Consider the following 19014-nt stretch of genomic DNA (forward strand, 5'->3'; position numbering starts at 1 on the left):
GGGGGGGGGGGGAGGATATTCCAGCGCGACGGCCGCGTATTAATCGCGAAAAAAAGCGGCGCGCGGTCCGTTCGCGCCGGACGCGAAAGCGACGAATGCCATTTACATAGGCAATTCGCGGCGCGGCGTAATTGTAAACGCATATCCGCGCCAGATGGTCCGTGATTTTATCTTGGAAAGCCCGGGAGAAAAAAGCTCGTCGTCGGGCGGGAGCGCGCGCGAAATTCATGGCGCGACATTTATAGCGCGGCGCGGGCGGCCGTCCCTCTGGCCGCGGCAAGATAAAATTTCGTGAGAAGCGCGCGGGTAATATTTCCTTCGCAAATTTATCTGCCGTTATTCAAGCGCGATGAAAATAAACGTCACTCCGCGGCGGAGTGGCGGACGACGCCCAGCGGACGGCGGCACGATCGAGGAAAACGACAATAAACACGAACGATCACCGTCGCGCCGGCCAGCCTGGTGCCGAACGATTAATCAGCACGCGCGTACTTTGAATTCGCGCGACTTCGTATGCGCATCGACCGCGCGCGGCCCGCTCATTTCGACGGCGAGAGGCCGCGCGAGTGTACACACACGCGCAAAGCATCCGTCGCTCGTATTTATGGAGTCAGTCGGCGAAATGACCGAGTATATCACTGGGAATCGCGCGGCGGCGCAGCCGCAAATTCACGTCCGCACGCGCTTCGCGAAATTCCCCGACCGATTTGCCCTTCGTCCTCTCTCCCCCCTTGTTCTTAGTACGACGAAGACGACGACCTGCTGATACGATGAAAGAACGTTGCTGAAAATTTCTCCAGACTCGCGCAATGCGGCCGAACCCGATATGTCGATTCGGTGGTCGCAGAGAAATTCCTCACGGCCGTTCCAGATGTAGCGTAGAGTTCGAGTAGATTAACGACAGTTGTACCAAAATAGATCATCCTACTATAATACTAATGAGGAATTCCATTCTTACTCCAAACGTGGGAGGAAGCCTTTCTTCCGCGACGCTGGTTGACTATGCGCGTGACCGTCATCGGTAAAATCGAATGTTAGTTTGACGAAACATTAGAATATCAGATTAGGAATTTAATATAAGGGATTACACTTTTAGTGTTACCGTCCAAATAACACGGTGATGTAGGAAGTTCAGTATTCCCGACGTTTCCTCCCCTCCCGAGTTGTAATTCTTTAAAAATTCATAGGAGGATACCGTAGAAAAAATTCGAGAATTTACATGCACCATAATTAGAATTGCTGAGAACTCCTTGGAATATTCATATAGAATTATTTCATATCAACGGATGTATATTTTACGAATTCAAGATGAATAATGTTTACGAACAGAGAGAAAAAAATATACATTAAATATATCAACTAAAAGTAACATTGTGCCAATATTATAATTTCGCACTCAATAGTATAAGCGTTGTATAACATATATTGCGTATGTGATATAACATGTGTACGCATAACAATTATATCGTTGAGTGGGAAATTATAATATCGATGTAACATCACTATTCTGTTGCTGTAATTGTTGTTTGATGAATAACGATCCTCTTGCAAAAAAATAATTAAAATAATTAAAATACGTGGCTTTCGGTCACACAAAAGAAGAATGGGATTCAAAATTACATAAATCAGTAGAATCATATAGAAAGAAGAATTATACACGGTCATTTTCAGGCAATTATAAAGTGGCGGTTTGTAAAAATATATAAATCTGCTTCAATATTCTCACAATTCAATGAAATGTCAATGATATGTTAATACAACTATTATTAACAATAATAGTTACCATAATGTCGGCGGTAATAACCTTATATGTGTATTGCTATTATTATTTTTTTATTAAAACCAGAAGAAGATAGTTAAGCTACCGAAAATGACTATAATTTTAATCAGATTTTTCTCAATGTGTTTGAATTAGCAGAATTCGACAAGCGATAAAGAAAGTAGGAAAACAATATTTAATAACCTCGGAAGTATTCTTGTTATTGGTGCAGTTCTTAATTTAATTTGCCGGGTAGTCGCCCATCCCTTGCTCCTCCTACATCGATTTTAATTAACGAGTTTCACAGTCAATTGTTATTCTCAAGTTCATCATTGGCAGGCCAGAGTATAACGATCGGAGATGAGTCGGAGAGTTCATCGAGAGCGGCGAGAGAGCGACGAACGCGCGGCACATCGCGTCTTTGATCGGGACGAGAGAAGTGGATGATAGCGCGCGAGTAATAGAAAAATTTGCGCGTCGATTCGATGAAACCGATTAAAAAATATCACCGTAATTCGTATCAAGCGATTGAAACGGCCAGCCGGAATCACTTTGGGCTCTTTAGCCGCAGGGGATAACAATTACGTTATTGCGCGCCGCGCGACTTTATAGCCGACAGCGCTTTGCTTGATAACGGATTTTTCAAGACAGTTAAATGCAATGGGGATTTAATTAACTGAACTAACTCTCGTCTCCTATCCGCAGTTCTTTTGTGCCGGGAGTGACCCTACCCCGCCGTACGCGAGACAACAAGAGCATCAGCGCTTGTCAATTTCCTCCTTTGTCATGCAAAAGCACACAAGGTTTCGCCGCTATTATAACACGTCGTCCATAGAATATACCGTTTTATTAATGCGATTATACACCGGCGCGCGACAATGGCGGACGCGTATACAGCGCGTACAGCCAGCCAGGATTCCCTCCCCCCTCCCCGCACCCTCCCTCTTTCTCGCTCCTCTCGCGCTCTCTCCGCCGCATGTATCTCTTTGAAAACAGGGGAAAAAAGCCGAGGGAAGCGGCGAGAGCGGCGAGAGCAGCGAGGCGTTTCATGACGTTTCATAACCGCGACGTATACGCAGGCAGAAGGCGCTCGCGCGCGTCGGCTATAGCGTAAAAGCGTTTGAAAAAAATACCATCAGCCGACATCCGACTGGTATATTTATTCGCGGTTTTTACCGCGACGGCCGCGTACCTACCCGCTGCGCGCGTACCGCGCGCTGGAAAGTGGCGCATCTCGAGGACGCGCCCGACGCTGTTCGCAGTGAGTCAAGAAAGTTCACGACGAGACGGCCGGCGCGCTCCAAGTTGGCAGCGGAACGATACGCTTCTCAAACTCGCATAATGCTTTTTTATGCGCGCGCGCGCGCGCCGTACCCCGCCTGCGAGACCATTGTCCTGCGGCGAACTTTTCTACTGGCTCCAAGTTCGCCGTACATCCACCACGTCCGCTACAGTGCACTAAAATTACATGTGTGTGTGTGTGTGTGTATGCTGTACATGATATATATAGTTTTGCCCGATTTTCTCTCTCTCTCTCTCTCTCTCTCTCTCTCTCTATATATATATATATATATATTTATTTATTTATTTATTTATTTATATGTATGTATGTATGTATGTGTGTATGAGTGTGTATTCAATGGCAGCCGATAATACTTGAGTTGGAGAGTTTCCAAACGGACGCGTTCGAAAGAAAAAAAGATCGCGTATTGTTTCTCGAGCGAGACCAGAAGATAAATGCGACTGAGGAGGAAATGAGCAGGCCTATCATTTATTTCCGCGGAAAAGTTCAGCAACGGGATAATTCTATCGTCGTGCTTGTCTTGTTATTTTAACAAAGCTGCGCGAAAGAAGCCGAAATTTCCAGAAAGAAATTTCCGCGATACGCGCAGTTAAGGTTTCTAATTAAAATTGTAATTGTAATTTCGGTCATGTTTCGGGAGCGCGCTATAATCTCTTCTCGTTCTCATGTATCTCGGTGTCGAGGAGATTCTTGAATCGATATAACGTTCCACTTTTTCATTTAATTACTTCCCTCTCGCGCTTGCTACAACGTCGTGACAGCGCGCGCGCACGCGCTTTGCGGTACATACATATATTATTCAACGGTCCATTATAGGTCTTGTATAACGACCGCCACCGATATAATAACTTAAGATTTGCGAACTGAAACTATTTCATTGTTTCTAATGTACAAAATAAGGATCTTCATTCAGGAATTTCGCCCGGTTTTCTCTCTATCCGCAGTATTTTTTTTTTTTTCATAATACACGGAAAAAGTTCAGCTGAATTTACCTGCACAAGAAAAAGTGCTGAAATCAAGTAAGCGTAATTGCCTGTTTCCCAGCTTTCAAAAAATTAAGTTAATATTTTTTTTCAATTTAAGTATATTTTTTAACAGTTCATAGAAATACTCATTAGAGTTCGGTAATACTTAATTTGTAGATAAATTACTGAATATATGTGTAAAATGATTTGAAATCCGAAAGAATATTTACTGGAATTACGCAATATTTCTTTTCCACTGAGAAGAAACCTAGTGGTTTTAAGTTTAGATTTTTTTGTCTAGTAAATAAATATTTCCAAGGGGTAACCATTTTATATACTTGTGTCGAGTAAATATTATTTTAAAGGTAGCATTTTTTCAATGTGTCAATGAACCAGACGCGTTTTGCTTGAAAGGAACAGGATTTCAGGTTGAGGATCGAATTTGGTTCATAAAACCAAAATTCTCTTCCTTTTAACCTTTAACCGAGTCGCATTTCATTATCGGCTGAATTCCACCAAACTTTTTCTCCCATATACAACAAGAGAGAGAGAGAGAGAGAGAATATTACACGCAAGCTCATGAGAAACGAACTCATCGCGATGTCCTTTATTTTTCAGGTCTCGAGAAACACAGGGATACTGTCACACTTCGTCAATCTAAATATAGTGATACCAGAGGCGTTTATATTAGGGAGCGACGAGCATCACGTCGACGTAGGATCTATCATAAACCTCGTATGCATAATAGAGAAGGTAAGACCTGCTGCACGTGCACTCGAGATCGTTTACTTTACACTAACACGAGCGGGCTCCCGTTAATGAATGTAAATAAGAGAAATTTCGCGATAAACGCGGCCGCACACGCAGTTTTCTTCTGACCGACCTCCTTTCCCTGTGCTCATAATACGAAGGTTTATTACGTTACAGCGTATATGCACCACGCATGCTGTGTAGATATTAGCGAGTATTGATCGCCTCGCGCGCGCGCGCACGCTGCGCATTCGATCGTACCTGCGAGTGAAAAATCATATTTACATGTTTAACGCGTTTACACCGGGTGGCCGATGAATACGCGAAATTCCGTTTTATTTGCAGCGTATTAAAGCGTATGCGTATGTGTTGTTTCCTCTGAATAATGTTGAACAATCGGCTCGACTTTTGCCGCGTTTTGGCATCGTCCCTCGAAAAATAGGACATTTCACACATTCGGTCAAGAAGAAATATTTTCAGCCAACAAGGGTCACGCAGGACGATTATTACCAATGATTATTTCTGCAGGAAGATAATAACGTCAGCTAAAAAAGCGTCACTGCGGCGGTGAATATTAAGACCTCGGTAGCCGGGTTGTAGCGCCGGCAACTCGGCAAGTACGCACGGGAAAAGCGGTTTGGTTGAAATGAACGAACTAATCGCATGTTTTGATTGAAAGAAACGGAATTTCTGGTTATAAGAACCGAATTCGGGGCATGTAAAAGCCGGAAATTCTGTTTCCTTCAACCAAAATGCGTTTGATTTGTTCGTTTCGAGTAAATTCAACCAGACTATTTTTCCTGAGCGAAAAATCCGGATTCGATTCCTAGCTGAGACAATATTTCTCGTAACATTACGTATTAAACGTCAGATCAGTTTTCACATAATCTAAGAAATTGGGTTTAATCTAAAAATAATATTATCGCGAAATAGGGTCGGTTAGGCTTTAGAAGGTGGCGACCAATTAACGAAAAGACTGAAAATTCCTCGACACGCGCAATACTTCGTCGACATTATTATTTTCCCGCAGAAATAATTAAAGGAAAAGCACTAAAATTGATGTACTATTTTGTTTTTAGTCTCTTAAGTCTCGTTGAAAGTGTAAAATTAAAATCTATGTACAAATCAGAAACTCTTCTCTACCAACATATACGATAGCTTTCTGAAAATTATTACATATTCCCTTGCAAATAACTATTTCTTAAGATATTTAAGGATTGACGTTTCAAGAAACTAGGCCCCGAGTCGACACACTCGTGATATCTATAGAAAATTATAAAAATGATAAAAGTACAGAAATCACATTATTTTGTATTGTACATTTATTATATATCTCTACATATTATTTTTAATCTATTTTATTTTGGAAAATTTGACCGATTTTACGATGTCGTTTCTTCATTCTTAACAAACAAGAAAAACAGAGGAAAATCAGTTGACAGTAGCTTTAACTGCATTCTGTGAAATGATATTTCACAACAAAATTCGGGTATGTCGATCGAAAGACCAGTATAAGTACAGGTATCTCGGTTCACAGAACAACTTAACCCTCATTTTTCCCTTGCGTGGTTCAGTGATCGAAAATAAAAATTGGCACAAGATCCAAGGTGATTTAAAAAGTTCAAAACTCACCCGATAAAAAAATAGCATTATCAAATCAATCACCGCAGATTTGTAGCTTTAATTTTCACGGGGATAAAATTCAACCGAAACTTCAGCAGAACGAAAAATCAAGCATCGCTAATAATACAATCGAACGTGCTTGCGAACGGATACTGCCACATTTCAGCTGCAACTGCTGTATGCAATAGACGAAGTTCACGTACTCGACAGGGTTTAGTACCTTACAGCCTAGAAACATAGATATATCGGTTTATCTACGTCAGTTTTGGTGCTTCTCCTCTACTGGTAATTATCACCTTAGATGCTTTTTTTCGTCTCGAAGCGTTTGTTCGGTGATGGAATATCCGAAGAGCCCTGATATCAACTTATTTCATGTATCGACATACTGCAATGCGATGTACAGCGGTAATTACGAATTCTCCGGCTAATTTAGAGAGTCCACGTATTTTCTCCGTGAAAAGCCGAAGAGTTAATTTTCCCGTGAAAGGAAACACGGTGCGCCTACACATACACACACACACACACACACACAGATGCACGCATTCACAGAAGCGAGTTTCGCTGGTTCGGGAGTCGCGACGCGGATTTTTAAGTTCGTCGTAAATAAAATCGCCGTATGTAGAGCACATCCCTCGGGACGTTTGTTTGCGCGCGGGATTAATTATCATCAGGGTGCATTAATACCGACCAAGCTTCGCCGACTCGCTCTCATACGTTGCACAGCCGTGCAATGTTAACAAGAGTAATTCGTGCACGGTCGTTCGCTATATGGCGCTCCTGTCGTTTCATCGCCGTTGACATCGTCGTCGTCGTCGTTGTTCGCCGTAAATTTCGACCCACATATCGCCGTGAGATTATTAGCGTTTCTAGAAACTCGCGCGGATATTCGTCGCCGCGCTGTGCCGCGCGTGCTTTCGCTCGCCGAATGTATCGGCGTTTCTCGTTCGAGCCGCCCTATTCGCGATATTTCCGTTATTTTATCGGATTCCGCCGCTCGTCTGCGGAATCCCGCGACTGCCTCTCGCCGGGGCCCCGCTAGTTTTCGCGAGCGCGCCGCCGGCGCGAAGGAATTACGAAACCCGATGACGTTGATTCTGTTTTAATTGGCAAGCCCCCTGCATATACACAGATACCCATTAATTAAACTGATAAATAAAAAGCGCCGCAATGCGCGGCTGGATATTAATTAAATTCGCGTCTCGCCTAACCTTTCGACCGCGCCGACCACGCTCGATTCCCAATTGACAAGACGCAGCCGGCAGCCACTTCATTTTTTCATACACCGCTTTTTGCAATTCGTATGAATGTATGTTCGTGCGCGTGCGCGCGCACGCGCTGCCACGCGGGAGTTCCTTTCGGGAGCGTCCGCGATCGATGTTGCTTCCTCATTGAGAAAAATTATAGTTAGTCCGCCGGCCTCAATCGTACTCTTTTTGTGCTTCCAGCTGCAGAACCTCTGATCAGAGTGACGTCTATCGGATACCACTTTTGATCGGCTCGCCATGTTTTATATACAGTTAATATACGGTTACCTGTAGAGACCGGTGAAAATCAGTGAACAAAGCGGCACACCTTTGCTTGAATAAAGTTACTCTTTAGGCAAAACATTACGGTCCTGAACTTGCATAGAAGATTTCAAACGGACTTTCCGAACAATCTGATAATTAGCATTAATATTGGTCCATCCATCGAACTCGAATGTTGTGAGTCTTTTGGAATTATTTTTACAGTATCCTCTTCCCCGGGAATTATTGCAAAAAGGTCATGCGCGTCCAATTATTGTTATAAATGTTTCACGGTACAAAGAAAGCAATATTATTTACATTAACTTATACTGGCCGCTGCTTCAATGTTCACTGACTGCAGCTGTTTGATAGACTGAGACATACATTACGCGTATCTGTTCTTCCTTTACAATTTCGCTAAAAACATGATGGAGTCCTTCTATCGGCGTCATTCTGATTCGGAACTCTCTAGTTTTTTAATCACAAAAATAGTATCAATATGTACGTAAGGTTATTATTGTTTATATTATAGCAACACTTATTAGAAAAATCGCTCTCCTAACTTCCGATTAATTCTTTCATTATGATGATTATAGTTACAAATACGAAATATTTGTCTCTCAGTGTTCGCTCGGCTCGTCCGATTTACGCGTGAGATATAATCTCGGGAACAAAGTTGATTCATTTCGCCACTGTTCCTTTTTCGAAAATACTATGCATAATCTGTGCTCGTCAACCCCGCGACGCAGAAACACGCGTGCACATTTGTTTATTTACGGTTCTCGCGCTTGTTGCTTACTCCGCGCTATTTAATTGAAAACGTGTAGCTTTTTTTACAAGCTTCTGTTCGCCCATTTCAGAGACCGAGAATCATGTTAGCGGTTTGAACTAAAGAGAAATTAGCAAATTAAATACATTTAATTAATACGTGGAGAAAAACGTCGGTTGAATGCGTCTGATGATGAAACAAATGCGCGTTCCGCTGGAAGGAAGCGGGGATCTCTCAGGGTGAAACGGAAATTCGAATTTCGCAGCCAGAAATTCCGTTCCTTCCAGTCAAAACGTGGTTTGGTCTCCTTGTCGTCAAGTGAACACCTAACTCGTGTTCCCGCGAGAATATTTAATACACGTTGAATCTTTTTAATAACGGAGAGATAGGAATACATAGCGATATCGTCGAGTCGCCGCGCTAGCTCTCGGCGGAACGTCGGGAGAATTCGCGCTACACATTGCGAGACACGGGAGGAGCGGATTTCATTCGCGAGATTTTTATTCGTCACATGAAAACCAGACTCATTATCGACTCGTACACATACCGGCCGTGTTACAGATTCTGTTACTTTCGACGAGAGAGAAGCATGCATACGAAGGAAGCGTGCAGCGCCATAAAGCGCCGCTTTCGTAGTAATTGACGAGCGGGCGTAGATACCGTTAATTAAACTGATAAATTAAAAGTGTCACGGTGCAGGGTAGCTGAAAATTGATCGCACGCGGGTTCGCTCGCTCGCGACGCGTGTGCGCCGGGCGTGTACGTAAATGCATGCCCACACGCACCGTCCACATGCAACCGGCGAGCTCTTTACTGTTCACGCGAACGTATCGGGCCGAACCGTATCGAGTTTACGAAACGCGAGTTTGCAAAAATACGCCCGTGCAAAAAGTAGAGTGCATCGCAAAGTTCCCTCCACGGATGCCGGGCGGAACGCGTCGAAACGCCGCCGGCTAAATAAGGCCGGGTAAAATGTGGGCGGTTTAACTTCGGCAAGTACAACCGGGTCGGCTTAACTTCGAAACGCAACCGCGTCTGTAATCTTACTTCGGCACGCGACCGCAGCAGTTAACTCTCCTTTCGCTGAGCACGGTTATCGTCGGACGATTTGAACGTCGCTGGTCGATGAACCGCTTCCGAAGGAGGTGCGTGATGTCGCGGCCGACGTGGATGGCAGCCGACACTTTCCTTCTCTCCGGCTTTCAGCGAGATTTTCGCCCCTCCCGATAATCACGACATTTGTATTCCGATCGCCTCGCCGATGTATCGATTAAAGCGTTTCGTTCGTTCGTAACCGCTAATGCGATTCACGCTTCATCGGGTGATACATAATTCATACCGATGTAATCTAGAATTATAGAAGTAATGCCGAGCGCGCGGGATAACCGCCACCAGCGAAAAATAATGTCGACCGGCCGATATAAAAACAAGGGAAATTAATCAGCGACAAAGATAGAGTGCCCCCTCCCCCCTTCTTTCTCTTTTTCTCGCACGCGCGCATCGGGGGTATTTTTCCCGGCGAATTTCGGACCCCGCTGATCTTGCATACGTCGTTTGCATTTTTAAGAATACAAATTACACATAAACTGCAATATCTCGGCGCATATTTTTTAATGAAATAAGATCGCCGTGAAATATAGCGAAACACCACGCGACCGCGGGCAAAACAATTTCCGCGCGGCAAGGAACCGACGCACTTCATGACGCACGGTTCGGTTTATTAAGGCAGTCGGTCCGTGAGAATACTGTTGGAAAGGTGACGGCTGATACGACAGAATGAATTTCGACATATCCATGCTAAATCTTTACAAACACGATTTATGATGTATAGCTTTGACAAAAGAGTATCAATATAACTCCAATAGTATTTCGAATGTCATGAGAGAAATAATCGTTTCTCGCGCTTTGACGTATGATACTTTTTTGCTTGGGGTTGTCCGCGTAAAGCCCGATTTACGTAGCTCGCAGAACGCAAGACGCAGGTCGCAGACGCAAGATGACGATCAGTTCGTTGCATTTGCTGATCGTCATCTTATATCTGCGTTTTGCGTTCTGGGAGTTATGCAGGCCGGGCTTTAAATACATGTTTATAAATATATTATTTATACCGACGGACGCATACGAATGCACGCTGCTAAAGAAATGACCGTGACGTCGGATTTTTCTGTTATTTTTTGCACCTCTACGTGTTAATTATAAATTTTCGAGATTATTTAAAATCACTTTATTTCTGAAAAGATGCCCGATCAAAGGGCAAATAAAACGTAGCGTACGATATTTGCCTAACCTTCACAAGTTCGCTGTCATATACTGTAATCGCTACCAGAAACGGTGTACTTTACATATCAACTTCTGAAAAACTAGATGATCGAAGATCTTGCAATTTATTATACTATTTCTAAAAGTCTCTTTTATCGTCTTGTCGGTTTTCATTAAAACAGTAAGAGCAATTTGGTTGGTAGAATTAAAAACGTCGAAGTTGCTTTCACACCTGTGATAAGCGTAAATAATAGAGACTTCGATTATGTTAGCTTCGGTGTGATCAATCTTTTTGTAATTTCACGTGTGTGTAGATAGCGTTTCGATTGATATGCTATCAAAGCTTGGAAAGATTCTTTAAAAATTAATTTACGGGCCAGCTATATTAAACCAGAGGAGAGGAAAGGGAAGGAGGAAAAGCAAAAGGGAGGAAATAAAAATAGGGAGTCGTTTTGATGCCGCACGCCACGTCGATACCGAACTGTCGTAATGACGTGTTATCGAGCTCATAAAAAATTAGATACACAGCGGTTTAATGCCACGACGAGGGAGCAATCGACGCACATCGTCGTTTAATCCCACGCGTGTATGTTATAGCTTTACGTCATTGGTTTGTTGTACAATTGCCGCAACCCAAAGAGAGTGACAGAGAAAGAGAAGGAGAAGGGAGTGAGAGAGGAAGAAAGAGAGGGAACGAGAGAGAAAGAGAGAAAGATAGAGACAGAGGGGGAGAGAAAGAGGAGGTGGACTATCGATCGATACAGGCGCGCTTACGTTGGTACCGTCCGAGCTTAAAGAGGAAATTTTGGAATTGCTACCGCGGACGAAGTTTTGAACTTTAAAGCAAGAGATAAAACTCATCCTCATCCCCGCGTATTAAGGGGAAGATTTTATTGGGCCACCGAGTATAGCGTAGATAAAAGTCGCCACGGATAGGATAGGAAACAAGCATCTCTCGTCCCGAACTCTCTTTAAAAAGCGTAACGACTATTCTCCGGTTTTTTGTTTTATTTGCGCGTATATAACATGCATAAATTTCGAACATGCAATATATTTCTCGCGCAACTCTCCCGTGAAATAAATAAAATTTCGAAAAACAAAATCTGCCGTCGTTGTCTTGATTTTAAAACATTGAACCGCTTCCAAACGGCTTCCGCATATTCTACGTTCGCGCACACGTAAAACGATCAATGTTTCATATGGCGTTAAAGAAATATTTCTCTCTGGTACTTTAATTATAATTCAAACTATAAATGATAGTAAATAAGTTATAGACAGAAGGACGATTTTTGTAGTAAGTGTTACCATAGTGTCAGTGGTAATAATCTATTAGGTAGATCCAACCAAAATCATTTTTCAATAAACATTATTTTCTCGGAACATGTTGCGAAGTTTTAACAATATTAACAATAAAATTCGAATTTCATCGTTATTGCAAATCAATTATAGTCGAACAGCCATCGCGTGTAAGTCTAATGAATATAAATTTGGCGCATAAATAACCGAGAAAAATGAAAACGGAAACTATATAACTCCTGTATGGTATTTCGTATTTGCGATTGTTCCGCTCGCGTTCGGATAACTACTTAACGTTACAGTCGATCGTTAACTTTTAAGCGCGCGTTCAAGGTACCAGAGCTAGCTTGTATTACACGCTTTTGCTTTCGTTCGTGAAGGCAATCGAGACAATTATCCGTTATGTGCCATTCCGAGAGGAAGAAAACGAACGTCGCTGCTTGTATCCGGCAGTATTGAAAAACCTGAGAAATTAGAACGAACGATCTTGTCGGAACATCACACTGTCGTTTTAAACAACCGAGACTGCTAAGATCATGATTATACGAACATAGTCAGGATAGTCATCTCCCCTTCGACTCGTCGGATCTCGCAACGTCGTAACAAAGTTTTAAGCACACGCGTGAAGCTTCCATACCATTAATGTTCACGGATTATACGTAACATTATATAGTTTCCGAACTTGCTCAAACTGAAGTAAGCAGTATTTTTGCCGCGGGAACAACATTTCCAATTTAATCATAATATTTTCACCATTGTTGCAGGTGCTGGCAATTTTTCAGTAGAAGGAAAGCACCAAAACCGATATGACATTTTGCTTTTAAGCTCTAAAGTCCTGTTGAAGATGTAAAACTAAAATTTATGCGCATGGATGCAAGCAAATAATATTTTTCTCCCAAAATGTGTGATAGTTTTATGAAAATTATTACATATTTCCTTGCAAATAACTATTTTTTTTTAAGTTTGAATATTGACGTTCCTAAAAACAAAGTCTCAAAGCCGACATACCCATGAAACTTATTGCAAATTATCCAAAAAAAAAAAAAATAGAAAATAAAATAAAATATTGAGAAATTACATTATTTTTTACATTTAATATATATTCTTACATGCTATCTTTAATAATACATATTTTTGAAAATTTTTTACGATATATATTTCTCCTTTATTACGTGGAAAGGGATCCCCTGACTTCTTTTTTCCGACTATCTTAAATAAACAAACGAGAAAAACAGGGGAAAATCAGTCACCGCTAGCTTCGACTATGTTCTGTGAAATAATATTTCACAGTGAAGTTCAAGTATGTCAGTTGGAAGACCAGTAAACTCAGGTATGTCGGTTTACAGAACAACCTAACTTTAACTTTTCTTTCTTTGAATGGTTCAATGATGAAAGATATAGATTGGTACAAGATCGAAAGTAACTTAAAAAATTCAAAATTCCTACGACAAAATAGCATTATCAAATAAATCACTTACCGGTGATTTGTTATTTCAATTTTCATAGGAAACTAATTCAACAAAACTTTAACGACACAACGAAAAATCAAACGACGCTAATAATACAACCGAATTTATAAACTGAAACTGCTAGTTCAGCTCCAACTACTGTACACAGCAGACGAAGTTCATCTGTTCTATCTGACAGCGTTTAGTGTTTTACAGCCGAGAAACATAAGTATGGCGATTTACCGTATCTATCCGTTTTACGTATGTGCTTTTTCTCTCCTATAAACTTGCGGATATTTCTCAAGTGATTTCCCACAAAATATACAGCCTTCGTGCGATCATTTTTCTCTTCGGCGATCAATGTGATTTGCGTCCCCATGCACTACGTAATGCGACACTCCGTGAGCGTTCTCAATTACACATTCACCATTTCGCGTTGACATCCGACCAGGTTCAACCGTCCGTTTAGCCGTCCATCCTGCGTCCAGCCTTCTCAGCATCCAGCCTCCGCAGTGTCCTGGTCGTCGCCCTCATCGATCGCTCTTCACTCACTTCGCTTTACTACACTGCACTCGCGACCGTGATCATTTCAACGGCACTTGACAATTTTTTTCAGATAAAATGCGGATAATTTTTAATACTCCGAAGATATACTCGCGAGTTGCAATAACTTTAACGGCCCTTAACAATTTAGCGAGAAGTACACGGTAAGTATCGATCCTTCGAGAATATGCTCGCGAATTGTGTATTAAATTAAATGAAAAATCACGAATCCAAGATCACGGAGCTTTCAACAAACTTGAGAAAGAAAGGGAAATATTCTATTTTGCAAACGATTATACCCGAGTCGAAATTTTGTTCTTATATTAAATTTATATAGTCCTACATTAAGTCTTCAAGTGGAGAAAATGGAAATAATTTCCCATTTGTAGCATCAAAGGAGTACTAATAGTGCTTCTCTGATACTACAAAGAGAATTTAGATCTCCCGGAGGGAAATTTAAAATTCTATATTATGTTTTCAAATGAAGAAAATGGAATTAACTTCCTATTTGTAGCATCAAACGAATACAATAGAAAATCTTTGAAGATTTAATGCAGAACTAAATAGACTTAATGTAGAACTCGAATTTCAACTTAGGCATTTTATCAAAATACGATCTAAGAATCCTTATTTTTAAACAAAGCATCAAATAAGTACATATTTGACGAATTTATTTTATAATTTGACGAAATTAATCACTAGCGAAGTAAATAATCGCGAATCCCGCGTGCGGTGGTACAATTCTCATGCGTAATTTAAACTACTTGATATAATTAGGGAATTATAGCGGATAGAAAGTTTGGCCAAATAATTCTATATATATTAATCAATTATATAACAATCAATTATATAACAATTATATAACAAAATCCAAAATATTCGTGTATGTATGAAAAGCTGTTGGCTCAAAACTTTGCAAATTTATAATACACACTAAACTGAATAAAAATTACATAGCCAATATAGGTCTGTGTTGACTAAGTATTTATTATCCAATTCATTGAGTATATTACAAGCCAACAAAGTTTCAAACCTCCTATCAAAAAACATTCTGTATAAGTATAAAGTTACGAAATATTGAAAGAGTAAAGAAAGAAACATATGTGAAGAGCAGATATATTTCAAAAAGAAGTATTCAACAATTCAGATATCTATTAAATAATACGAAAATTTCAAGAAGTAATCCCCTAACTATTTTGAGCAGTGTACGGACAAACACAGAGACACAAATATCTCCCAAAAATTCAAGACGCAAAAAGCAAAACGAGTTAAGTAAATTGCATTATGTAAATCCATCACCTTTCGTTTTTTGTATATATTTTTCTGACTCACCGCAATACCAGGAGCCCAGGGCCGACCGCATGCCTCTATAAATCTAGAACAAAAAAAAAAGAATAGTTCTGTCGATTAGATACGAGTTAACGGCTTAACGAGAAAAATGCATGCGGATACGAGTTTGTTAACTCTTTGCGACCGTTGCAAGTCGACCAGCTTTATCTTGGCAATTATGTCCGAATTATCGATCGCAAAGAGCCAAATACAAGAGTACCGGGAAGTGTACTCTTGTATCTGTAAACCTACCTTCGAGCCGACCCTGCTCGGCCCGAACCGGGTCCTCCGGTACGACATCCGCGTCCACCGAAACGGCACCCCCGGGAACCACACCCATCGTGTGGCCCAAACTCTGAAACAAAAAAACAAGTTTCCTGATTGGTTACATGAAAAGATGTGAACATACCAAGAATACGGATGCTCCGGTCTATATATTTCTCTCTTGAACTAATAAAAAAGAAGAAAGCGGTAGTGACCCTTAGGTTTCCAGGATACTGTCATTGTTCAAGTGATACCCGAAATAATCGAAAAACTGCTATGGTACTTTTTCGGTTCGTACATGTTTATATCCTCGAAAGAAAATTCTCCGCGTGTAAGCAAATGAATCGTATCGAGATCGATATCGGGAAAAACAGGCAACCGTGATGAGATAACACGTCTTTCTTGAGATAGGAGAAAATCTACAGTTTTTGCTGTTAGTCGTGGTTTTTCCTCGCTTGCCCTTTTTCTCCCTTTTCATCATGTCCAATTTTACGAACGAACTTTCGAGATAGGGCGAGCGAGAGTGGATCGAGGAGAGAGAGGGGGTTGGGTCGGGACTGGTATGCACTGCGTTGGGTTTAATTACTCAAAGCTTTGAATAAATTAAGACTGCGTGCTTTACGTGAAAAGGACACAGTCTTAGAGCCGGTTCGCGGTTCTTTTGCGGCTTCGCTGCACGAATTCCCTCCCCGTGCCGAGTTCACCACTTGTCCATCCAGCTGCCCGGAAACTTCGCCGCATCATTCAGGATCGGGGACGAGAAAAGTTCGTTTCTCCGCGCGGGAAACGCGCCAAAAACTCCGTGAACCTGTGCATCGTGCGTCGAGCTGTAATCCGTGATCGACAATCCGCGACGAACGAGTTCTTCCATTATTCTTGTTCGTTTCACGCGTTCCAGAAATACGTCACTTTCCCGTGATCCAATTTTTACACCTGAAGTGTCGAAACGCTCAGTTTTGATCAACGATGCGATTATTTATTTCATTAAAAGAATGCTCTCTTCCCGTGAAGGGCGATAACTAATATGAAAATAGAAAAAGAACGATAAGAGTCAATTGCGAGTCTAATATACATTTAATTTGCAAATTAGACTTGCAATTGGCTCTTTTTGTTTCCTTTTTCTCATATTATTACATATTTTCGACTTAAATAGAAAAGCCTTAAAATTATTTACTAATATAGATTATATCACCTCGACATTTTACGACGTCGAATTTTGTATCACTTCGACTTCATAATTTCTAATCTAGAAATTACAATCTTCTTTGGAGAAGACACAAATAACACTGCTTATCGGGTGAAATTTTGAGATTTTTCTGTTAGAAGTAGTAGAAATTGTTGTGAATTATTATTTTATTCCGACATTTACTGAGACATAATTGCAGTACGCACAAAAATTTTTTTTCAGTTATGTAATTTTTTAATTGTACAGCATTGCGTGTTTCTATGAAATTTCACATTCACATTTTGTGTATCCATTTTTTATCGGAACACCGTAACCCGATGTATGCATTCGAAAGAGAAACAAGAGGGCGATAATACGCGTTTAAATTCTATTTTTGCAAACCTGCATATATTCGAAGTAATTTCGTTTAAACAGCCGCGACTGTATAAAGCTAATTACGCAATTTAACTCAATTTTGCTCTTGAGTTAATTTCATGTTTTTCTAATAGACTATCGGATATGGGATAAATCGAGATATTTTATATAATTGAAACTGAAAATGGGCATGCATGAAAATATTCTTCGTAAAACAATGTTTCGTCACACAATTACATATATATTCTTAAAATGTAGCGCATTTATCTTGCGCTCTATCTAAAAGAGACACAAAAATAATGCTGTTTTCAATTTCGATATTTTTCTACCTTTTCATAAAAATTTCCACATAAAACGATTACTTGTAAAAGTAAAGTAGATCTATTTTTTATTACAAATATAAAATTATGAACGAATTATAAATAAATTTAGCTATAAATATGTATAGAATATCATGGACGTATATGAAGCAGGTATTTTGCAATGTTGGCACTACATGCATCATAGCGATAGTGTACTACAGAGAGAAGTGATATTTCGCGAGCAATATTTTACGTCAGCCCGAAATTATTCGAGCCGCTTGGGTGCGATCAATAAGAACGCGTCGCGTATTTCCGTTTCTCGTAAATGGAAAGCCTTTAGAATATGTACGCGGTATGTAACACACACCTCTGTGCGAGACGATAATCGGACTATTCTCCCAATTACTTTCCGATGGGGAAACCGCGGAAACAATGCCTTCTCGTGTGCAACGCGAGAACAATAAAGATACCGGTTTATCTTACTTCCATCTACCACACGCTCTATTTTTAGAATCGCGGGAAAGCCGCTTACGGATAAGCACCTACAGGATATTTCCATTTGCCGATTGGGGAAAAATCAATATGTTCGCCATAAGCCGAAAGGTTTAATTTTTTAATCGTCGCTACTACCAGATATCGCAATTATACAAACCATTGTCGCATTGACTTAGCGATTCACAGTACACAATGTTCCACGCAATCGTTCGTAAGTACTCAAGTCGAAAATTTTCATCCTATATTAAGCTTTTAACCGTACAACAAAATAGGAGCTAAGATAGCAAAATATATTTAATATTTCAATTCTAACAATATAATTTATTCCTACTTTGATCCTAATGATGTCTTAAATTTCCATTTTCGCTGTTTTCGCCACAAAATAAGTTGTTCAAGATAGCATTGAAATTGAATCTATAGAATCAAAAGTTCAAGAAGTTAAGTATCATTTCAGTATCGCCAAAGTAGATTTTTATTAGTCTATAGATCTAAGCAGGCGAAATCTTAGTTCTACGATAAATCTTCAAATGGAGAAAACGGCAATAACTTTCCAATTTGTAGCATCAAAGGGGCATAATAGAAGACTTTTGATTTTAGCGTGGAACCAAATTAGACTTAAAGTAGGACCAAAATTGCGACTCGGGCAGGCATTCACGCTCATGTCTTTTACGCTTTGTGGAAAGCGAGTGAGGAGAAAATCGAAGTACGAATCTATCTGAAAATTTATATATCGCCAATTTATCTATAAATTGACAATTATGAAATTGCTCGAATGATAATATGAACGGAATACATGCTGAACGCGTCTTGTAGAGACGAGTTAACGAGAAATACGAGTCGTACGACATTATAGAGGTGATGACC

The 19014-nt window shown here is 40.6% G+C and overlaps 1 protein-coding gene across 4 annotated transcripts in view; it reads left to right on the forward strand.

Annotated features, from left to right (window-relative positions):
* LOC106751103 (lachesin) overlaps window positions 1–19014 on the forward strand; it is a 366970-nt gene that overhangs the window by 301612 nt on the left and 46344 nt on the right. For all 4 annotated transcript variants that reach the window (XM_014631887.1, XM_014631888.1, XM_014631885.1 and 1 more), the window contains one exon: window positions 4646–4780. In XM_014631887.1, the coding sequence (XP_014487373.1) occupies window positions 4646–4780 (135 nt within the window). The remainder of the gene's footprint in view (window positions 1–4645; window positions 4781–19014) is intronic.

Source organism: Dinoponera quadriceps, unplaced genomic scaffold (genome assembly GCF_001313825.1).
Source record: "Dinoponera quadriceps isolate SergipeBrazil2010 unplaced genomic scaffold, ASM131382v1 scaffold7286, whole genome shotgun sequence".
NCBI classification, from domain to species: Eukaryota; Metazoa; Arthropoda; class Insecta; order Hymenoptera; family Formicidae; genus Dinoponera; species Dinoponera quadriceps.